This window comes from Peromyscus leucopus, chromosome 22 (assembly GCF_004664715.2).
Source record: "Peromyscus leucopus breed LL Stock chromosome 22, UCI_PerLeu_2.1, whole genome shotgun sequence".
NCBI classification, from domain to species: Eukaryota; Metazoa; Chordata; class Mammalia; order Rodentia; family Cricetidae; genus Peromyscus; species Peromyscus leucopus.
The window spans coordinates 25,374,792-25,398,553 of NC_051081.1; the positions used below are offsets into that span (position 1 = coordinate 25,374,792).

Below are 23,762 nucleotides of genomic sequence, written 5' to 3' on the forward strand. Positions count from 1 at the left end.
AAAGTGATTGAAAAGTACATTTTGACATCAACTTCTGGCTTCCACATGCAATTGCATGGAACACACATATACACACACACACACACACACACACATGCACACATACACACATACACACACATACACACACACATGCGCTCATGCACATATTCACACACATGCACAGGAACACACACATGAGCACACACACATGCAAACACAAATTCAGAAAAGCATAAGTGAAGGACAGTTTTATTGGCAAACTTACAGAGGGTGCAGGGCATGCCAGCTGAAGGTTTCGTCGCTTTGCCTGCAGGGGCGTTGCGGTGGCCGCATGGCGGCATTAGGCAGCAGGTCTACATGTAGAGCTTTAGTCTGAGGCCGGGAGCCGCCGTGAAGTGGAAGTTGCCGCTCCACTGCAGGCCCTGGATATCAGTGTACTCCCCCTCACCTTCCACCCTGCAAAGTGACAAGTGAGCTCGCTCATTAACTAGGACGGGACATTTACAGTCCAGACGCACGCTATCTGGCCTCCCATACTACACACCTGTTAAGGCACTTTACCTCTCTGCTTCCGATTTCTATTAAGAACCAGCACCCTGTGTCCATACACTAGGAAAACACACTACTTCAAACAAACACTGTCTGTGTGCACACTTCGGTGCTCGTGGTTTCAGGGTCAGATAAACTAACTTTACACAAAACCAAACAGTCGACTCAAACTTGAAAACTGTGAATTGGTTATTTGGCTCAATAACCCAAATATTCATTTATCTAACAAATATTTCTTTTTTTTTTCTTTTTTTTTTTTTTTTTTTTTTTTTTTTTGGTTTTTTCGAGACAAGGGTTTCTCTGTGTAGCTTTGTACCTTTCCTGGAACTCACTCTGCAGCCCAGGCTGGCCTCGAACTCACAAAGATCCGCCTGGCTCTGCCGCCTGAGTGCTGGGATTAAAGGCGTGCGCCACCACTGCCTCCTGGCCTAAACAAAATTTCTGCATTGTCAGCTCTGTTTGAAGTGCTGTACATGGGTGGCGTTCTTTTGGCCACCTATATATGCACCTATATATGCAAACAGGCTTTATCCCACACACTGGCTTTTTCTCCCTTTATTAATATCAATGGAAGCAGTTTATGTCCTTGTTATAAACCTGGAGTCAAAAGAGGTGAATACTGTTCTGTCCTTTTAGAAATGGATGCACACTGACTTCATAATGACTAGGTAGCATTTCCATTTCTAGATATATGAAAGAGATATTTATAAATGAACTTTATTTGCTTTTGAGACAGGATCTCATGTAGCCCAGGTTGGCCTCACTGAACTTTGAAGTTTCCACCCTCTGCCCTCGGGTGCTAGGATTACCAGCATGGGCTGCTATGCCTGATTTTATGGGGTGCTATGGTTTGAACCTAAAGCTTCATATGCGCTGGACAAGCACTCTATCACTAGGCTCCATCCCCACCCAATAATGAACTTTCTGGTGGCATGGTATTAAGTGAGATTATGCTTATAAAGCTATACTCCTGCTTTATTTCACTTTTTTCCCCTGCAATCATATGCTCAGAAATGACAAGAGTAGGTGCATTTCTAGTTTTAACATTGTCTAATTTTTCTTACAATATAAATGAGCATAATAAAAATGCTCACACACATCAGGTTAGAATGAAATAAATCATCATGAAATTAACCACAGGCCTGCTTTTTCACAAATGCAAATTGAGATACTTTAAGTGAAAATTATTCTTGGGCTAAATTAGCTCAAGAATCACACATTGTCCACTCGCTCTGCACTAACAGAGACCACAGAGGCTGCGTTAAAAGTCTAATAATCAAAACTGGATGGCAGTGACTCATGCCTTTAATCCCAGCACTGGGGAGGCAGAGGCAGAAAAATGTCTGTGAGTTTGAGGCCACCCTGGTCCTACAGAGTGAGTTCTGGGACAGCCAGGTCTATTCAGAGAAACCCTGTCTGGCAGGGGTGGTGGGGTGGGCATGGGGTGGCTAATAATCTTTACAAAAATGATGTTCCGTTTTGGAAGGTTACATGGTCACAGCCTTCCTCTTACCTTCCGCAACCACTAAAATAACAGCCTTTTGTGGAGATCAAATACGCCACAAAGATTATTTAGTACCGGGCGGCGGTAGGCGCACGCCTTTAATCACAGCACTCGGGAGGCAGAGGCAGGCGGATCTCTGTGAGTTCGAGGCCAGCCTGGTTTACAGAGTGAGTTCCAGAACAGGCACCAAAACTACACAGAGAAACCCTGTCTCGAAAAAAACAAACAAAAAAGATTACCTAGCATTAATTAAATACACTATTTAACAAGCACAACTAAAGAGAATCTTTTAGAATTATAATTGTTCTTAAAATTTAAGGTTACCTATTTTCATTGAAATTTCCAGTGTACTTTGCCCCAGTTGGGAATGTGTAAGTCCCCAGTCCATGAAACATATTGTTCTTAAATTGTCCTTCATACACGGCTCCTGAAAAATGCTCAAGTCTTCCAAATCCATTCATCTGTGCGTAAGAAAGGAAATGCTCAGGAACCAGCCTTCACTATACACACAAGCCTATCAGTAACATTATCTTCGTCATCTTTTTATCACCCCTTGTTTCTACAAAAGTAGACCTTTTTACCATTTTCTTCCCCTGTGTCTTTCTGTGAAGCCTGCTAACTCAAATGTTCTGGGTCTGGGATATCTGAACCTATGGGGGACCAAGGTGATGATAAACAGAATCCTCAAGATACCTAAGTACATCAGAAGTCTTAAAGAGCACCTGATGTCGTCAATTCAGAAAACAGTACACAGCAGTGGTTAAGAATGTGAATTTGGCTGGGTGGTGGTGGTGGTGGTGGTGGTGGTGATTATGCACGCCTTTAATCCCAGCACTAGAGAAGCAGAGGTAAGCGGATCTCTGTGAGTTCGAAGCCAGCCTGGTCTACAGAGCGAGTTCCAGGAAAGTCAAGACTACACAAAAAGAAATCCTGTCTCAGAAAATAATAATAATAATAATAATAATAATAATAATAATAATATGAATTTGGGGTAGAGTTATGGCTCACTGGAAAAGGTGCCTATCACATAACATGGGGACCTGAGTTTAGAGTGGGAAGTTGGGCATGAGGCTGACGAGAAGGCTCAGTGAGTTAATGTGGGTGCTCAAGCCTGACAACCCAGATTGATCCCAGGCCCTCGCATGGTGGACAGAGAGAGCCATCTCACATACCCCGGCACTCACACGTAGATAAATAGATGTAATGATTTTTTAAATGTGAATTCAAGTAGAGCTGGGTACACATTCCTACTTTATCACTTCCCATCTGTATAAGAAACCCGAGTCTAATTTGTCTCATCTCTAAAAAAAAGAGTATTAATGGGATCCATCTCATGAGGTCATCAAGATTAAATAGGAAAAAAATTAATGTGTTTGGCTTTAATGGGAACTGAGAAAAATATTAATAATATTAGCTCTCATCATGAGTTTAATATTATGTATAGAAAACAGACGCTAAGTAAAACCATTTATCTTCATTATAGAGGCTAGTTTAAACACAGGTCTCACTACATAGCCCAGGAACTCGAGATCCTCACACCTTGGCCTCCTACGTAACACCATTACAGCTGTGAGTTGCTAAACTAGCCTTAGTAAGTGTAGTTTTGACTAATACTGACATGCTTACTCATTTGACCCACAGGATTATTTATCCACTAGCAGAATGAACGACGATAACAATACCTTGTCATCTTTCCAGCTTCCCGTGTAGACAATTCCGTTAGGAGTGGTGTGGATGCCCGTCCCATTCCTCTCATAGATCCCAGAAGCTGTTCTGGTACAGTCACCATCTAGTGAGGAAGGGGGCCTGGAGCTTTGACACAGGCAGTGTGGACTAGGTCGACGGAACAGTTATGTAGAAGCCTATTCACAACCGCCCCCCACCCCGTGTGTGGGTGTTGCTTGGTCTTTTGTTTTCCGCTCCCTGGGACTAACTAAGGGCCGGAATGGAAGACAGATTCCTCGGGTCTCTAAGACATCCTGTCTAGATGTAATGGCTTTGATTGAAAGGTCTATGCATCTATTAGGTTGTCTGTTATTTCGTTTGAGTGAGATAATATGCCAATAACGGTTTTATAAAATGAGTTAGTCTTGTTTTTAAAATTCTAAACTATTGAGTTTTCTGTATGGAGAGGTAATTAAAATGCATGCTTACCGTACTTGTCGCCATTTGGAAATATAAACTTTATCTTATACACTTCTGAAGATGCTTTAAGAGAGTGAAGAAAATAAAGGTAAGTCTGAATATTTTAATATCACAAAACCTACAATAAATGTGTTTTCAGCACTATTCAGGTAAATTCTCTTCACAGAGGCGCAAACACCTCCTGACTGGCATTTCCATTGTCTGGTGTAGGGTCTGGAGAAAATAAGTAATTTCGCCTAGATGATCTATTTTTATTTACTTCTTAAAATTTTATTAGTATAACATTCACTTTTTGGTGGGGACAGGATCTCCCTAATGTAGCCCTAACTGGCTTGGAACTCATTAAGTAGACCCTGTCTTGAAAAAAAAAAAAAAGAAAAAATTTGTTTTTGTTTTGTGTGTATGGGTGTTTTGCCAGAATGTATGTGTGTGTATCACATCTACGCCTGGCACCCCCAGAAGTCAGAAGAGAGCAAAAGATCTCCTAGAACTGGGATTACAGATGGTTGTGAAGTCGCCATGTGGGTGCTGGGAATTGAACCCACATCCTCTGCAAAAGCAGTACAGACATTCTCTTTCTTTCTTTCTTCCTTTCTTTCTTCCTTTCTTTCTTTCTTTCTTTCTTTCTTTCTGTCTCTTTCTTTCTTCTTTCTTTCTTTCTTTCTTTCTTTCTTTCTTTCTTTCTTTCTTTCTTTCTTTCTTTTTCAAGACAGGGTTTCTCTATGTAACAAACAGCCTTGGCTGTCCTAGAACTCTCTCTGTAGACCAGGCTGAGATCACAGAGTTCTGCCTTGCAAGTGCCACCACTGCCCAGCCAGCTATTATTTTTAAAGATTTATTTTCTTTTATTTATTTATTTATTTATTTATTTATTTATTTATTTATTTATTTTCCGAGACAGGGATTCTCTGTGTAGCTTTGGAGCCTGTCCTAGAACTCGCTTAGTAGGCCAGGCTGGCCTCAAACTCACAAGTGCTTCTGCCTCCCAAGTGCTGGATTAAAGGTGTGCGCCACCACAGCCCAGCTTAAAGATTTATTTATTTCATGTGTATGGGTATATTGTTTGCATGCATGTATATGTGCCACATGCATGCCTGGTTCCTCAAAACTCAGAAAAGGGCATAAAATCTCCTGGAACTGGAGTTACAGATGGTTGTGAGGCACCATGTAGGTGCTGGGAATTGAACCCAGGTCCTCTGCAAGAGCAACAAGTGCTCTTAACTACTGAGCCATCTCTCCAGCCCCAAATACTATTATTTTTGTATTGTTAGGAACATGGCCTTGGGACTGATAACCATAGCCCCTTAGGATGGAAAGAGCTGGGTTCTTGCTCCAAAGCCACAGCTCCCCTGAGGCCCTGACCCCAGGCTATTACAGGCTCTTCCAAGCATATTCCTGGTTTTAGAAGAGCTGTGCTCTGTCTATATACATCAGGGCCTCAGGGAGAGCCTTGGGTCAGCCCAGCTCCCAATTGGAAACAGAGATACTTTCAAAATATGAGGTTGTGAAGGGACAGAGACACAAAACTGCTTTATAAGTGTTTCACAATGCTTATCAGATTACCAAATCTGCTTGCAGCACCCATGGGACTCATGCTGTATTCTCCCTGAAACACGCCTGTCTTCTTTGGCTGAGAAACTACCTCTCATTCTGGAGCTGGAAACAGAATACAGTATTCCACGCTCTGGCCTCAGGCTACCTAGACGCCATCATTTTCTCTGGCCTAAGGCAAATGGCTCAATTTCGTCATCCTCACGTTAACTAAATGGATGAACCTATACAAGCCATGACGGCTCGTGTCTAATTCTGGAGACACTATCTATCGTTATTCTGTAGCCCTGGCTCAGATAAGGCCTCTCCCCAAAGTCTTTCTTCTTTCTTTTCACCCCTAAACCCCTCTAGTCTCAGAACTCAGGGTCCTACTAAAACAACACCTTTGTGCCTGGACCCTATCACACTCATCTCAACTAAAACAGTGATCACGGATCAGTTAAATCTCTTTTCTCATCCCGCCACCTCGCTCCGTATCGAGTACTAACAGAAAATGCCTATTTAGGGGATGCATGGCCTTTGAGACACAACCATCAAGCACCTATTAAGAAGGACACTATTAAACACAATCAGTCCCACGGGAAACTGGACAAGCAGTCCTCAGCCGCTCTTCAAATTTCCGCGTCTTGTGCGGTTTTATTTTGGGGGAAATTTTCCTTTTTTGTTTGTTTGTTTGCTTTTAATGATGGTTTTTGGCTGATATTCTCTAGAAGCAATGCTTTGTACCAGGCCACCACTGAAAGGGAATCCCATCTAAGAGAGCACATTGCTTTTAGGCCCTCTGCTGGAAAAGCGGAATCAAGTCTCCCACGCCTTTTATGTCCTCTAGTGCCAAGGTGTCACACTTTGTGAATGTGAAATACCTTATTCCTTCTTTATGATATGCAACTGTAGCTTTGTCCAAGGTGGTTTTGATAATCTTACTTAGAATGTTTTCTCTCCAGATGATGATTGGGAAGCTAATAAAAGAATAAAAATAGGGTGCCGGTACCCTCACCGTCACAAATCTGTTTTCTGGTTGTTTGGTGGTGTTTTGTTTGTTTTGTTCTGTTTTTAAGGTGATGCTGGACGTCTACAATTTTGTTCAGATGGCTGCGGGGACTGGAAAAGCTGTTGTTATTATCGATGCATAACATTCTGCTATTATTGGTCTCTATATATATAATTTATAAATAGATTTATATAAAGATATATACAGGTATAATTTGAATTTTTGAAAACTTTAGCTGTGCTACCAATTTTGGGGGAGGGGAAAAGTACCCCGTTTTTACCGTGTTGCGTGGGCAATGAGCAGAAATCAGCAGCCATATTAGTCTAGAAACATTGAGCTCAATTTCTTCTCCACTTGTACTGGGGTAACTTCAGTGTATTAAATATGTAAGGCTTTATCTATGTGTGCTGGATGGCAGAAACTAATAAAATATTCTCTAAATTACAGGGATGACGTTTCCACATTCAAGACGCTGGATGAGGTGAGCTAGCAGGAACCTCTGTGATTGCTACAGATCGGGCACCGTAAAGGAAACAAATCTGGAGAGACAGCGAACCAACGACAGACTCGGGAGGCCCACGCCATCTCTCCGGACTCCCGGAGACCGGGGGGGGGGGGGGGGTGCGTCGAGCCCCTCCACCCCAGGGGCTCCGGGTCCATCCGCTCCAGGGAAAGGCGCCCTTCCCGCCGCGGCCTGGGAGGAAGCCGCACTCACTTGACGGAGACGGGTTGGACAGACTGTCGCGACTCTGCGATTCCCCCTGGCTCGCCAGCTCTGCGGCCTTGCAAGGGAGCTGGGCGCTAGGACGGAGCGGGGCTCGGTTGCTGGGGCGACCGGGCGACCTCTCCCCCCGGAAGCGAACACGCCAGGAACCAATCGGAAGACGCTTGGGCGGGGCGGCGGCTGCGGGTGAGGTCCGAGAGGGAGGCCGAGCCCAGCTCGGATCGGACCCCGACCCTGGGTGCCGCCTCCTGAGTGCCACGGCCGGCGACGCTGCAAGCCAGGTACGGCCTGACGTGGCGTGTGCGGGGCCGTGCGGGGCCGTGCTGGGGTCGGGGTGGCCAGGCTCGCCTCCCCGCCTCCCCTCTCCAGTGATCACATCCCAGGACCATCCTGCCCCAGTGTGTCCCTACCTGTCAGCCCCCGGCCAGTGAACCCAGGACCTGCAGGATCCCCGAGACACCCCCCGGGACCTGCAGACCCCAGGGGGGGACCTGCAGCCGAGGTTGTCCACGCACGAGGCTCCGAACAGGGTTGGATTGGAGGGGCTCCAGCCCCATTTCCTGTCTGTGGCTCCGTGGCGACCCGAGGGACGATTGGGGGGGGAAAGGGTTGGAGAAGATGTGTGTTGAAGAAAGGAAGCTTGCATGGCCCCGGGTCGGAATGGAGCTCGGCGATGCATAGTAATCAGAGCTTTGCCTGGGAGGCGAGTGGAGTGGGTTCGGTTTCCATCACCCCAGCTTGGGGATGCTGTAACGTGGGAGCCAAACTCGGGTGTGAAACAAAGGATCCTTTTAGAGCCAAACTTAGATTCGGTGTCTATGGTAAAGAAAGATGAAAGCTTGCCAGACCCGATAGATAGTGAATTATGCAACCTGGTTTGTATTCTATAGGAAACATCTGTTAATGTAGTCAGTCGTATTGGATGCCACTATAACCATTAAATCTTGGTTCAGGTTTTTGTGTGAAAGAAATCACAGCGCAAGTTGGAAATGTAACCTTTTGTGTGTTGGTGTGAGGCCAACTTGTTTTAAATCGGTCCGGAATCCTTTTGCCTTTTTCTGACCCTTTCTTAGTGTATGAATTAACCCGAACTGGGTGGTTTGAGTGATGAGATGTTTGATGTGTGTATGTTTTCCTTTCTTCCTAAATTAAAAACAAAAGATATGCCATCATTGATGTACAGCACTAGAGAATTCAATTTATGTCATTCCTTTACTCACCTGTTAAGCATTTAACGCCCCCCCCCTTTTTTTTTTTTTTGAGTGTATATGAATCTACTGCTGTCTTAGAAAACTTGTAACTTGGACTTATGATGTTCTTACCAAGGGGGGGATCTGGAATTAGAGGGAAATTAAAATGCTTGAATTTTAAACCACCACTCCCCTCCCAACAATGTTTCTCTTTGTAGCCCTAGCTGTCCTAGAACTCATTCTGTAGACCATGTGCGGGCCTGGAACTCAAAGATCCATCTGCCTCTGCCTCTGGAGTGCTGGGACTAAAGGCGTGCGCCACCACTGCCCAGCGAGTTTTAAATTTTAAATTGAAAGAGGACATCATTTGTGTTTTGTTTCTGTATTTATGGTGTTTGGGCATTTGGGGGGTCTTACCCACCATGGAGAAACTGTCCTTTCAGAGCTAGCTAATGAACAACCAGTGAAGGTGCTGGTCATATAAAAAAACTAACCAATCTTGGGTTCAAATCCCAAACCACTACTTTTATCTAACTTTTACACTCCAGCTAATCACTGTCGCTAACCTAAGTCAACCTGAAGTCAGGTAACACAGCTAAGGTGAGAGGATGTAGTAGGGGAGCTAAACTAATCAGTTATCAAGATTGTCATACACACACACACACACACACACACACACACACACACACACAGAGCATTCCACCGAGGCCAGATTGCCCTGATACGTATATATTTTCTGCACTATTAACCCAAACCAGAAACAACACTTACTTCTTAGGAGTTAGCATCCTGTCCTGCTACAAAGTCTCCCTGCCTCAGATACTTTTGCATCATCCCGCCCCTCCTGTCTACAGCCAATGGAGTTTCAGTGTAAACAACTTGTGTCTCCGCCCCCAAGTTTTTTAAGCCATTGTGGGGGTTTGTTTTTGTTTTGTTTTGTTTTTCTCTAACCTGAACAAGTATACTAGTTTCCTAATTGAGGTACTGGTTTCTCTTCATACCCACTCTGGTCTTATCCCGACATCCAGTCCCGGGGCCTCCAGTTGATGTTCTGGACTTGAAACCTTTGCATCTGCCATTGTTGCTACTCAAAGTATTCTTTTCACTAATGTTTCATGGCTCACACTCTCCATTTGTTCATGTATCTGCCAAGAGGTTATCTGGAGAGGCATTCATCAACGACCCTGTAATAGCCTCAGTTGGCTTTTTTGGTTTTGTTGTTGTTGTTGTTTTTCTAGTAAGTTTTTGTTGTTGTTTTGGTTTGGTTTTTTGTTTGTTTGTTTGTTTGTTTTTCAAGACAAGGTTTCTCTGTGTAACAGCCCTGGCTGTCCTGGAACTTGCTCTGTAGACCAGGCTGGCCTTGAACTCACAGAGATCCGCCTGCCTCTGCCTCTGCCTCTCGAGTGCTGGGAGTAAAGGTATGCGCCACCACCGCATGGCTCTAATAATTTTTATGGTTTTTGAAATTATAATTTCATCACCCACCCTTGCATCCTTTTCCTCCTTCTAACCCCTCCCTCATACCTCCCTTGCTTTCCCTTAAATTCATGGCTTCTGTTTCTTTTATTGTTGTTACATATGTATATGTAGACACACACACACATATCTGAATAAATACAGCCTACTCAGTCCATATAATGTTACTTGCATGTTTATGACCTCAGAGCTGACCACTTGGTTTTGAATAACCCATTGGGGGGCTCTTTCCTGAGGAGAACCATTTTCCCCACTTCTGTGTTAGCATTTCCATTGGTGCCCTTGTTCAGGTCTTATCCAGGCAGCCATGTTAAGGAAACTTCATGGGTGTAGCCTTTCTGGCACTTCTAGGAGACGCAATCTCACAACAGAGTTCCTGTTCCTCTTGCTCTTACAATCCTTCTGTCCCTTCAGCAGTGAACCTGAACCTAAGGTGCAGGAGTTGTTATTGGTGTATCAGTTGGGACTGGACATCACACCGTGATCTCTCGTTCTCTGCTTTTGGATCGATTGTAATTTTCTGTAATGGTTTTGTCTGTGGCAAAAAGAGGTTTCTTTGATGAGGGGTGAGAACTGTCAGATTTCAGAGCTCAGAGTAAAGAGAAAGAAGGCAGAGAGTTACCAGCCGTTGGTTGCTACCAAGGTGTGCGTGCCACTATTACCCCCTTAGGGTTATTGTGCCTGGCTGGTTGTTGTGTTTCATAGATATTGAAGCTGGGCAAGACGATTTGCTTCTCTCTCACGGAAGCTTGCATGGTGCTTTCTGGTACCATGAAAGCTACTCCTCAGGGAGGAGGCTTTCAGGTCAGATCCAGCTCAGCTCCTTTGGGCACTATGTCTGAAGTGTATGGTGTCTTCAGCAAAGGAACACCTTCCACCTCTAGGGAGCAACCAGTTCTCTGTTACCGTAGTTCAGATATTATCTGTCCCCTCAAAAACTTGTATTGAGCCAGTGGTGGTACATGTCTCAGGAGGCAGAGGCTGGTGGATCTCTGTGAGTTCAAGGCCAGCCAGAAGTTACACAGAGAAACCCTGTCTCAAAAAAAAAAAAAAAAAAAAAAAAAGCAAAGCAAACAAAAAAAAATTTATTTTGATATTGATTAACCAGTATTAGGAGTTGGATTCTTTAAGGGTGATTAGGTAATTAAAAGAGATTAATACCTCAAGGGAGAGTAGATAGTCACTCTAAAGCAAGGTCATCCCTTGTGCTTTGCCTCTTCCTTAAGCCCTCTTGTCCCTCTTCCCTTCTGTCCTGCCAAGACCTACCTAGTGCAAGGCTCTGGCTGTCATCTGCTCAGATGCAGTGTGCTTTGAACTTCCTAATGCTCAGAACTGTGAGCCCGAATAAACCTTCGGTCTTTGTAAATTACCCAATCTTACGTATTCTGGTAGAGCAGAGGAAAACAGGCTAAGTCTTGATGGATAGTCCCTGTGTTTATAATCCACCAAACCCTCTAGAAAGGAAGCCTCACAAAGCATGACTTTAGTCTTAGCTGTTAAATCCCCAAGATCCCCCACATAAATGTTCAATACATATTTGTAGAATAGACAAATTCACGAATGAATCTTCATTCTCTCAGAAATTATTCATTAACCATCAGTCATTCACACCCCAGCACATGTTTAATTCCTGCTTTCTGCCAGATGTTACATATCCTAGAGGTACACTCGCGACCAAAATCGACATAGTTACTGCCTCCAAAGAGCTTTCTAGGTGTAGGAGAAGAAGACAAAATAAACACTCAGTACGTACATACATACATACATAAAATCAGGAAGGATCTTGAGAAAAAAAAAAAAAGACCAACAGATCTAGTTTTAATATCTGTATTTGTGAGTTGATCAATTTGTGCCTGCTTTTAATTTCAAATTTCATTTTATTTTCGTGGCAGAGCATGTTTTGTATTATTTCTGTCTTCTAAAAGTTTATTGAGGTAGCTGGGCATGGTGGCGCCTTCCTTTAATCCCTGCTCTCAGGGGGCAGAGGCAGGCGGATCTCTGAGTGTGAGTTTGAGGCCAGTCTCGTCTGCAGAGTGAGATCCAGGACATTCCTTGTTGCTCATCCACTAGTTCTACCATATGGAAGTGGGTGCTACTGTTACCACATGTCTGTTTCTTTGTGAATTTGGCTGCTTTATTGTCAGGTACATATATGCTTATACTTGTATCTTTCTTCTTAGTTGACCCTTTTATAATTACAATGTACCATTTTTATCTCAAGTAACATTTTTTTGTTCTATATAGTCTATTCTGTCTGATATTCACATAGCTGTTCTACCTTTCCTGTAATTTCTTATTGGCACATAATATCTGAAACATAAATTATCAGATATTTAATTCATTTTTTCCATCCTTTTGTTTGTATATTTGAATTTATAGTTCCTTCCTTAAAAAAAAAAAGGATGAGCCTGAAAATCTTTTTGATTGGATTATTTATTCCATTCACATTTATTGTTATAATTAATATGGTGGGAGTTATGTCTATCATAACATTCTAGTTGTTGTTAACTATATCTTGTGTCTGTTCCTTTGTTTCTAGTTTACTCTGTCCTGCTTTCTATTTGAATTAGTCATTAAATATTTCTAGTGTATTTTTAATGATTTCTTTTTATTTTGTTTTGTTTATTGAGACAGGATTTCTCTGTGTAGCCCCAGCTGTCCTGGAACTCACTATGTAGACCAGGCTGCTCTCAAACTCAGAGATCCACCTACCTCTGCCTCTCAAATGCTGGGATTAAAGACGTGTGTGTGTTTAACTTCCTCCATGTATCTCTCATGTACATTCTAGGTTAGGAAAGCTATGTCAGAGAAATTTACTAAATGTTAGTCCTAAGGTACATGTATTTGTAACAACAACAACAAAAAAAAGTATGTGAAGCAATTTAGCCAATCTGCCCCCAACCTCACCCATTTAAAATGTGTATTTTTCTTTATTTATTTAAAGCAGGCTTTATCCACTTCTATGATCAAAAAAGGACTGCTATTTTTATGTGGTTTACGGTTTCTATATTAATTTTTTGTCTTTCAGGTGAAAATGAGTTCTTCTGTAAGAAGGAAGGGCAAGCCAGGCAAAGGGGACGGAAAGGGGTCTTCTAGAGGAGGCAGGGGTCACACGAATAAATCTCACGGGGGCGGCTGTGGCGGCGGCGGCGGCGGCGGCGGCGGTAGAAAGGCATCGAATAGAATTTGGGATGATGGCGATGACTTTTGTGTCTTCACTGCATCAAAGCGCACACCCAGGTCATTATGCATTTCCCTACGTCTTATTTGTGTGTGTGTTTGTATGTGGGTGCTGTGGGGTGCGTGTGGAGCTCAAAAGACAGTGTGTGGGAGTCGGATTTCTCTTCTACCATGTAGGTCCCAGGGACCAAACTCAGCTCATCAGGCTTGGTCGCAGGCACCTTTACCCAGAGGGCCTTGTTACCAGACCTTTGTTTTTTGAATGTTTTGGATATGGAAACAGTTTCAGTCCCTAATACGTGGTATGACCAAGAAGTGGGTGCGAATGAATAATTCTTTTCCAGTTAATTGTTCTCTTCTAAATTTCTGGCAGTCTCTCTCTTTATAACCTTTTTAAAGCATGATGGCAAATGACAACTTTTTTTTTAAGTAGGTTGAACTCTGACCTTAATTACGTTGTAACACTGAACTGAATATAATGTTACTATTGAGTTAAATGTTTATAGGAGAGTCAATACTTGAAGAGATAAAGTACAACAAAGTTTAAAATCTTAAGTATTGCTGGGCGGTGGTGGCGCATGCCTTTAATTCCAGCACTCGGGAGGCAGAGCCAGGTGGATCTCTGTGAGTTCGAGGCCAGCCTGGGTTACCAAGTGAGTTCCAGGAAAGGCACAAAGCTACACAGAGAAACCCTGTCTCAAAAACAAAACACAAAAAACAAAACAAAACAAAAATCTTAAGTATTCTGTAGACTTTGTAGGTCGGTGTTAAACAGCCCAAAATGCAATCTGTGTGTTTCTAGTTAATGAGTTTCATACTCCCCAACTAGATCAGTCATTATCTGATAGTATTTCATATGGTGGCTGGTAACAGATGACAGCCAATCTTCTCTCATATCTAGCTTTTAATTAATGAAGAGACAGAATTCTACTAAGTCTAATGGGTGATAAAAAGTAAATATAGCCAGGCTGTGGTGGTGCACACCTTTAATCCCAGCACTCGGGAGGTTGAGGCAGGCAGATCTCTGTTAGTTCAAGATTAGCCTGGTCTACAAAGTGAGTTCCAGGAAAGCCAGGGCTACACAGAGAAACTGTGTCTAAGAAAATAAAGAAACAAAATTAAGTATACCTAGTACATGTTATACAGTATAAATATAAAATTCCCATTGACTCCTAAACTGTACTAAGTTGTATATGGGATTCTTCAAGATGGACAGACTTCATTAGAACCATCACATACATAAATGTATTCATGGGAATTACTCATCTGAATATTAGTAAGAAAGGAATATAAGTAGATTCAAGGTTTGATGATATCATAGATCATACATACTTTTAGCCTAAGTGAATTCAACTGTATGTATTCAGAAAGAAGAAAAAGAGAAACAAATAGAAGATAAGTTTCTTTTTGTTTTTAAGATTTATTTATTTATTATGAGAGTTTTGTCTACATGTACATCTGCACACCAGAAGATGGCATCAGATCCCATTGTAGACAGTTGTGAGTCTCCATGTAGATGCTGGGAATTGAACTCAGGACCTCTGGAAGAACAGCCAGTGCTCTTAACTGCTGAGCCATCTCTCCAGTCCTGAAGATAAGTTTCTTAAACTAGCTACCAAATTAATTGCTGTAATGAGTCTGTGATTGTAGGATTTAAACATATGTTCTTCATATATGATCATTAGAATTGCCCAGTTGTCACGTGTCCCACCAAAGAATCTACAAGTTTTTCCATTCTCAAAAAAAAAAAAAAAAAAAAAGAACCAGGTAATGGAGTGGTGGTGCACGCCTTTAATCCCAGCATGCACCACACTCAGCTTTTTCAGAATAATTTCAAAGTGTGTTTTCACCCTACCTCCTAGCTTAAAACCTAACATCTGAGTTAAATGCAGATCTTTTTTTTTTTTTCAAAGTACATGCACGATAGGTCCTAGAATATTAAATGTTCAACTGTTCACTAGCTATTTGCTGAGTGCTTTCTATAATACCTGGGTAGTGTTGTACAGACTAGAATTGTAGCAATAAGTAAAACATTGTAGTTATCTCCATAAAAGAATTTTGAGGACTGCACTAAGATGGCTCAGTGGTTAAGATCACTGGCAGCACATTCTTAAGTAGCAAAAAAAGGAAATGTGTTTTCCTCTTCTGTGGGATGTAAGGTTTATCAGCCATTAAAACTCAGACTCCTCTAGCTTTTCACTTGCTGTGAACCAGCCTTCCTGTCCCAGGACATGAGACTGCAAAGTAGTGGGACTGCGCACACTGATGTTTACAAGACTGGAAGGGTCTTCATCGAGAACAGTGGCCAACAGCCTTCAGATCCCAGAACAGGCGCAGCACGTGCTCTCTGGATAGATGCTCCTTCCACAGCTTTCCTTCCTGCACGTCAGCCTTTCTGCTGAATGTGCCTCGTGAAGAAGAGCTCTCCTAACTAGAACCAGTAGCTGGAATATTAAATATTGATAGAAAAGTAAGTGGAAAAGAACTGGAACCAGGTTCAGAATCATGAAAACATTTTTACAACAATAAAAATTATATCAAAACAGGGTTTAAAGGAAATTAAAACAGAATTATGAGAAGTACAATTTGTTATAGTATCAGATTTCAATATAGATTTTATACCTCAGGGGGGAAAAATTGATTCCAGTGACATTCATTTTGTTTTCATCTGTGATAATCATGGATGCTTTTATTTTCCTTGGGGTGCTGAAAATGAGATTGGGGGGACGGTGGAGCTCTGAACATACTTTTGATTTCTTTTCATAATATTTTTATTTGATTTGTGGGCTGTTGGAATTGTAAGTTTTAATTGCCTTCTTTAAAAAAAAAAAAAAAAAAAAGGAGATTTAACATGCCTGGTCCCAATTGAAAAGTTAGAGCTATCTCAGTTGCTTTTGGGTCAACTAGCGTACAGACTCCCCTTCTTACCCTGTCCCCCCTCCACACACGGTTTCTTACCACGTTTTCAACTTTTTAACTTGATTCAACAGATTACGCTTAGTACCTGAGACCCCTGCCCCTGTCCTCCAGGTTGTTTTCACAGCAATAACTCCCAGGTCCCTGTGAGTACTTGACACAGGCTACAGAGAGAGGCGGTTGGTTTGAGGATTTGGAGGTCGTGTATCTGATGGGCTTTTTTGAAAACCCTTTTCACTCCACACATAGCTGGGCTTCACTGTCAGGTGCACATTTAGATTAGGCTTGAGTTGTGATGTTGATTTGCTGCTTTTTAAAAAAAAATAAAAATTGAGTGAAAATACTTAATTGGCACTTTTTAATGAGTTAGCCAAAGAAAGTGCAGCCATGAGTCCACATTACAGTCCTGCATTTCATCCCTGTCTCCATTTGTTAACTGATTTTCTTTACTCTGGTTTTTAGTGACAGAATCACGTATTAAAAGTTGATGTTAATTAAAGTTTACTTTTCGATCTCAAAAAAAAAAAAAAGATCACTGGCAGCTCTTCCAGAGGACCTGAGTTCAATTCTCAGCAACCACATGGTGGCTCACAATCATCTGTAATGAGATCTGGCACGCAGGCCGAACACTGTGTACATAATAAATAAATAAATCTTAAAAAAAAAAAAAAAAAAGAATTTTGAGATAGAAGGACCATAAGTGTATCTATCATAGAGGCAGTAAGTGCGATGAAGAAAAATGAAGGAAGGAGTGTAATGTGTGGAGTAATGTAGTTGGTTTTTCTACTCTATGGGTCCCGCCACCCAGCTCCCAAATAGATACACAGAGACTTAGTCTTACTTATGAATGCCCGGCATTAGCTTGGCTTGTTTCTAGCCAGCTTTTCTCACTTAAATTATCCCATTTCTCTTTAACTACATTTTGCCTCTGTGCTTTTTACCTTTCTTTAGTCTATATACCTTTCTTTCCTCCTTACTCCGTGGCTGGCTGGGTGGCTGGGTGGCTGGGTGGCTGTGTGGCTGGGTGGCTGGGTGGCTGGGTGGCTGGGTGGCTGTGTGGCTGTGTGGCTGGGTGGCTGGGTGGCTGGGTGGCTGGTGGCTGTGTGGCTGGGTGGCTGGCTGCTGTGTGGCTGTGTGGCTGGGTGGCTGGGTGGCTGGGTGGCTGGCCCCTGGCATCCTCCTCTCTTTCTCCTTTTGTCGCTCTTAGCTCTTCTCTTTTGTTCTCTTCTGGAGTCTAGATTTCTCCTCCTATTTATTCTCTCTGCCTGTCAACCCCGCCTATCCTTTCTCCTGCCTAGCTATTGGCCATTCAGTTCTTTATTAGACCAATTAGGTGTTTTAACAGGCACAGTAACACAGCTTCACAGAGTTAAACAAATGCAACATAAAAGAATGCAACACATTTTTGCATCATTTTTTTTTCAAGACAGGGTTTCTCAGTGTAGCTTTGCGCCTTTCCTGGAACTCACTTGGTAGCTCAGGCTGGCCTCGAACTCACAGAGATCCACCTGGCTCTGCCTCCCAAGTGCTGGGATTAAAGGCGTGCACCACCATGCCCAGCCCCATTTTTGCATCATGAAACAAACATTCCACGGCATAAATGAATGTAATGCATTTTTTCTTTTTCTTTTTTTCTTTTTTCAGTTTTTCGAGACAGGGTTTCTCTGTAGCTTTGCGCCTTTCCTGGAACTCACTCTGTAGCCCAAGCTGGCCTTAAATTCACAGAGATCCACCTGCCTCTGCCTCCTGAGTGCTGAGATTAAAGGCGTGCACCACCAATGCCGGGTCATTACTCTTGAATGTAGGGAGAGTGGACCTTTTTCTTTGGGCCGTTTTAGCCCCACGTCAGGTAAGGTAAGATAAACGAGGACTGAATGAGGGTAACTGCCGAATGACTCACGAGAGGAAATAAGAGGTTGGGACATTGTGTCCAAAGAGAGGGGTGGACTTTAAGATCAAGAATGGAGAGAGAACATGGTGGACCACACTTGGGAGGTGGAGGCAGGCCAGAGGATCGACTCAGGTGATCCATGGCTACATAACTAGTTGACCCCAGCCTGTGCCATGAGACCTGTCTTAAAAACAGGAAGAAAAGTAAAGTATGGGGTATATAGATAAGAGGTCTGTCAGATAGGAGCATGTGAGATCCCTCCCCCAAACAAAGTTTGAAGAAATGATGAGATAAATTTGAGATTGTGAGAATTTCTGTAAGATAGTGGACTACACTCTTCAAAAATGTCACTGTCAGAGAATAGGCTGGGAATTTTTCAAATTAAAGGAGTTTGGGGAAAATGTCAGCTGGTGGCTAGGGAGATCCAGTAGATACTGTAGAAAATGCGTTCTCTGCGCATTTGATGCCTCCTGCTGTCCGTGTGTGTTGTGTGTGGGAACTCTGATGAGGGTATCAAAGTTTTGCGCATGAGCATGTGCCTTTTAATTCAGGCCCAGCGACAGTAACAAAAACAAAGAAGAGACACGGCCCAAATGGAAGCCCAGAACCAAAGTGCCCCTTCAGACGCTGCACATGACGTCCGAGAACCAGGAGAAAGTGAAAGCCCTTCTGAGAGACCTGCAGGAACAGGGTGCGGACGCGGGATCCGAGTAAAGTATCTTATTTGAGTACATTTCATATTGAGAACACATTGACGACAGCGCAGACGCCTGTCGGCGTTGGGTACTGAATCAGTGTAGAGCAGGGGTTCTCAGCCTTCCTAAGGCTGCGACCCTTTTCATTCGGTTCCTCGGGTTGTGCCGACCCCCCCCCCATAGAATCATTTTCATTGTCTCTGCATAACTGTGATTTTGCTACTACTAGGAATCCTAGTGTAAACATTTGATATGCAGGATGTCTGATATACATCCGGGGGGGGGGGGGGGGCTGTGGCCCACAGGTTGAGAACTGCTGGTGTAGCGCCTGTAACGACTGTACAGTTAGCTGAAGGTGAGGCAGGAGAAACACAAGAGCTGTTTACCCAGCCACAGTTTCGGGGTGAGTGTGTCTGCACCACTCTGAGCAGCAACACAGATTGCCTCGTTCCTCTTTTTCTCCAGGCCCTTGTTAATATGGGTTGGTAGTGTTTTATTGCAAAGATTCCAACTGCAAACTTGTATGAACAAGCAGGAGACTTGTCCTAAGAGCAAATGTTAGCACGTTCTTGCTGATACAGCCAAGGCTGGCCTCAGACTCCCTGCAGTCCTCCTGCCTCAGCTTTCCCCACCCACCCACCGACCCAACCCCCCCAGCAAGATAAGTTTTTGTTGTTCTTTTTTTCTTAAACGTATGGCTGTATTGCCGGCTGCCTGGCCGCCATTTGCATGCCTGGTACCGGAAGGGGCCAGAAGACGGTATCAGATTCTGTGGAACTGGAGTCACAGACAATTGTGAGCCACCGTGTGGGTGCTGGGGATTGAACTCAGGTCCTCTGAAAGCACAGCCAGTGCTCTTAGCCACTGAGCCATCTTTCCAGCCCCTAGATGAACTTGAATTTTGTGCCTATCCACCCAAGCGAAAGAGCTTTCTTTCTGAAATCTTAGTTGCCTCCTGTCTACCTCCGCATTGCATCTGAACTTCTCTGTGTTCCGTCATTAGTTGAAGAGATTTGTTCATTTCCTATTTGCTAGAAATCCTGAGTGGTTCGCCTTTCTCTTTCCTCAGCAATTCCATAACTAAGTAAATCCTTTGATAGAATTAGTGAGCGGCCAGGCAGGATAGAAGATGTTCTGTCCTCTACAAGATTTGTGTTTGTCTCTGACTTAGAAAAGGGTTATACATTAAAGAAGAGAGATAGGGATCGTATCTATGAATAAGTAGAGGAAGAGATGGCTTCTGTGGTAAGAGTACAGGCTCTAGGGTAAAAAATCTTTTCTTTTTTTTTAATTCTTTTTTTTCTCAGAGCTGAGGACCAAACCCAGGGCCTTGCGTTTGCTAGGCAAGCACTCTACCACTGAGCTAACCCAACCCTAGGGTAAAAATCTTATTGCTCCTCTCTATGTAACCTTAGTTACTAATCCTCTCCGAGGTTTAACTGATCATTTGAAAAATGGGGACTTCAGTAATAGCAGGGTTATTGCGAAGCTAAAAAGAGTTTGTTTCTATAAACGACTTTCCATAGGACCTGATGGCATATATGTACGTAAGGAATATTATTTCCCAAGATAGAAATGAGTGGTTCGCTAAAAGATTAAGTTAGCAGCTGACGAGCAGTCCGAGTCCCATGTCCTTGGCTCCTTGAATTAAATTCTTAGACTCTTGCTGAGTTTTTCTCTGAACTAAGTAGACATTAACATCTATTTTGTGAAAATGCCCCATTCTCCAGAAGAGAGATCTCTGGAGAGGAGGAGGAGGATGACGAGCCGGAGTGTGATGAAGAGCAGTCCTGGCCAGCTGGACAAGGGCCTGCCTTTATCCCCGACCCCATTTCTTGGGAATATATCGGCCCAGAAGAAGCAGAGCCTCCTATTCCAGAAATCCCCGTCTCACCGTTTGCCGTGCTTAAACTTTCCAGGTGACCGCTTTTATCACTTACGGAAGCTGGGGAGAAGTCAAGGCAACTGTGTCACGTTATAAATCCAAGTGCCTTCTCTGTGACATCCTGTCATGGTGGTGCCAACAGAGACAGGGTTTCTCTGTGTAGCTTTGTGCCTTTCCTGGGACTCACTTGGTAGCCCAGGCTGGCCTCGAACTCACAGAGATCCGCCTGCTCTGCCTCCCAAGTGCTGGGGTTAAAGGCGTGCGCCGCCGCCACCACCACCCGGCTAGAGCATCTTTTAAGATGCTAAAAAGCATCTTTTAAGCCTAAAAGCATCTTTTAAGATGGAGGGGTCAGTGTTATGAGAGCTGCTTTTTCAGGGTACAGACTGTACCTGGCCACATTTACAACTCCATCTGTGTGTATCTGGGTGAATTCCACTTCAGTGATGTGGTAAGACTGTTGACATGGCATGTTGTCACGTGTGCCCTCCCCAGGTATGGTTTCAACACTGAGCACTGTCAATTGGCCCTGAGGATTTGTGACGGAGATCTGGGGGCAGCGCTGGAGTATCTGCTCGAGCAGTGTCTTTCGGAGACATTTGGAGAGAGGATGAGGCTCTCCGAGGCAGCCGTCTGTATAAGCTTGCAGGAGTGTGTGGAGCAGAGGCAGGAAGAGGCGCTCGCTCTCAGGTCGATCTGTGGAGAAAAATTTATAGAACGAATTCAGAACAGAGTCTGGACCATTGGACTGGAACTAGAGTATTTGACAAATAAATTCTGCAAGTCCAAGCAGAAGGGAAATGCCAACAGTGTACGGGACGCTTCGCCTGAGACCTGTAGATTTTACCTCAAAGGAAACTGTAAGTTTGGATCAAAATGTAAATTCAAACATGAAGTGCCCCCAAGTCAAATCATTGGGAGAACAGAGAGAAACGTAAATGAATCTCATCTTAACATTGAGGACGATTCAGCTTTTCTGTATGAGCTTGAGATTCGCTTTTCTAAAGACCATAAATACCCCTACCAAGCTCCCCTTGTGGCATTCTATTCCACCAATGAGAACCTACCTCTGGCTTGTCGTTTACATATTTCTGAGTTCCTTTATGGCAAGGCCTTGGAGTTTGCAAAGACCTCCGAACCCGCTGTGTATTCCTTGATGACCCTCTTGGAGGAGGAGTCTGAGATAGTCAAGTTACTCACAAGCACTTATCACAAGTACAGCGTTCCTCCTGCGAAGTCCCCTCCGGAGCCTTCCGACACCAGGACAAGTAAACCTGCCTACCACAGACCAGTGATCCCAAGTCATTCTTTTCTTTCAAATCAAGTTCCAGAAGGTATGTAAAATGGTGATCTTAGGGACAGGACAGATCAACATCAGAATAATGAGTTTAAAAGTACAACATTATGAGGCTGATGAGGATTCCCTGGCTGGCACTGTGCCTGCCCTTAACTATGAATCCCAGCTGTGTCACGTGGTTTGAGCCCCCAGATAGAAAGTCTGGGTGATGTATAAGTATACTCTAACTATGTAAAGAATGCCGAGCCTGAGTGACAAGCAGAGCTGGCCAGCTGGATCAGGGTCCTGACTGTGTAGACTGAGGTCAGACAGGCCTCAAGATACTTTCTCAGATGCTCTCATTTAATTTGGTCTCATGCTTACTTTTTATATATGATATCCATTCCCTCCTGTTTTTAGTATTCTAGGCTAGTAAAAAAAAAAAATTGATCAAAATAATGCTGTTTTTATGAATCCTTAAACACAAACGTGTATGTAAGCCACTGGCTTTGTCCGGCTTTGTGGTAAAGATTCTTACACCACACACTCCTCTTCATCAAAGAATTTGCTTTCACTTCTTATTGTCTGTCTTTCAGGAAAAATGCAATGTTCCGTCTTTCCTAAGAGTTTCCTGGCTAAGGGCTAGAGATATAGCTCAGCAGCAAGGCTCTGCCTGGCGTGCGTGAGGTCCTAGGTTTAAACCACAGCACTGCCAGGGGAACGCCGAGTTTCCTGGTAAATGTCAAGTAGAGCGCAGTGAGCTGGGATGCTGGGTAGTGAGCTAGGACTTCCCCGCCCCTGACTCACCTCTAGGACATGGCATTCACACGTGTCCCCTGGGAAATGGCAAATTAGATGTCATGGAAGGTTCTTTGTTTTGGTGTGTGTGTGTTTGTTTGGTTTGGATGGTACTAGGGATTGAACCTCTGACCTTTCTCATGCCAGGCAAGTACTCTATACTGAGCGACATCCTTAGTCTGACTTTTCAGTAACATTACTGAATATAATTTATATGCCATAAAATTTACCTATTTGAAGGATGTCATTCAATAGGATTTTTTTTATGTTTTAGAGTTTCATAATTATGATCACTACTGATTACCCTGAAATAAACCTGTACATAGTCCCTTGTTATTAGTCCTATTATTCCATAGTCCATGTTCACAAGTTTGCTACTCTATGCATTTCATAAAAATGGAATCATATGGTAGGAAGCTTTTGGAAGCTGGATTCTTTCACTTAGCATAATGTTTTCAAAGCTCATGAGTGCCAGAGTGTGTATTCATTCCTTGTTGTTGTTGAGGGATATTTCATTACATGGATCTGCCACGTTTTATGGATCAGTAGATCATTTCATAGACATTGGGGTCATTTTATACCATTGAATCTGGGGGACACTTGCAAGTAACTGAGACACTCTATGTTAATTCCTTGAATTGGAAGCTTTGACACACCTTTAATTCCAGCACTCGGGAGGCAGAGGTGGGCAGATCTCTGAGTTCGAGGCCAGCCTGGTCTACAGAGCAAGTTCCAGGGCTACATGAAGAAACCCTGTCTCAAAAAAAACAAAAAACAAAAACAAACAAACAAAAAAAAAAACTTCATCATTACTTTGATTTATTAGCATGGTTTATTCTTGAGGGAAGCTGGTGTTAGCATTTTAAGTCCTTTCGTAGAAGTAGTATCGAAGTGAATGAACCGGTTTCATTCACGCTTCACTGTTTCCTTTGTCTCGTGTTGTTGCAGTTGTGACTTTGTTATTATTGAGTTTTTCCCTTTCCTAAAGAAAGGACAAACTGAAAATGTT

At 43.2% G+C, this 23,762-nt stretch overlaps 2 protein-coding genes across 6 annotated transcripts in view; one reads left to right on the plus strand and one right to left on the minus strand.

Moving 5' to 3' along the window:
- Nucleotides 1-215: 215 nt before the first annotated feature.
- Nucleotides 216-7,560, minus strand: Morn2 (MORN repeat containing 2). 3 transcript variants are annotated; one of them, XM_028855203.1, is made up of 5 exons: nucleotides 7,438-7,560; nucleotides 4,190-4,243; nucleotides 3,718-3,824; nucleotides 2,360-2,496; nucleotides 216-438 (listed from the first exon to the last, which is right to left on the minus strand). In XM_028855203.1, exons 4-5 carry the CDS (start codon nucleotides 2,494-2,496, stop codon nucleotides 336-338), a joined length of 240 nt encoding a protein of 79 aa, XP_028711036.1. In that variant the 5' UTR covers nucleotides 3,718-3,824; nucleotides 4,190-4,243; nucleotides 7,438-7,560; the 3' UTR covers nucleotides 216-335. The 3 variants fall into 3 exon arrangements, with proteins under 3 accessions (XP_028711036.1, XP_037053914.1, XP_028711034.1); XM_037198019.1 differs by lacking the exon at nucleotides 3,718-3,824 and adding an exon at nucleotides 6,595-6,690 and having other exon boundaries at nucleotides 7,438-7,527; XM_028855201.1 differs by lacking the exon at nucleotides 3,718-3,824 and having other exon boundaries at nucleotides 7,438-7,539.
- Nucleotides 2,478-23,762, plus strand: part of Dhx57 (DExH-box helicase 57) — a 57,981-nt gene continuing 36,696 nt past the window's right edge. The window contains exons 1-7 of one of the 3 annotated variants that reach the window (XM_028855196.2): nucleotides 2,478-2,496; nucleotides 4,190-4,243; nucleotides 7,438-7,727; nucleotides 13,141-13,352; nucleotides 18,651-18,809; nucleotides 20,525-20,713; nucleotides 21,175-22,013. In XM_028855196.2, the coding sequence (XP_028711029.1) occupies nucleotides 13,147-13,352; nucleotides 18,651-18,809; nucleotides 20,525-20,713; nucleotides 21,175-22,013 (1,393 nt within the window). In that variant the 5' untranslated portion in view covers nucleotides 2,478-2,496; nucleotides 4,190-4,243; nucleotides 7,438-7,727; nucleotides 13,141-13,146. Of the gene's footprint in view, nucleotides 2,497-3,800; nucleotides 3,825-4,189; nucleotides 4,244-7,437; nucleotides 7,728-13,140; nucleotides 13,353-18,650; nucleotides 18,810-20,524; nucleotides 20,714-21,174; nucleotides 22,014-23,762 lie in introns of those variants that run through there. The other 2 variants (XM_037198018.1, XM_028855197.2) reach the window with 2 other exon arrangements.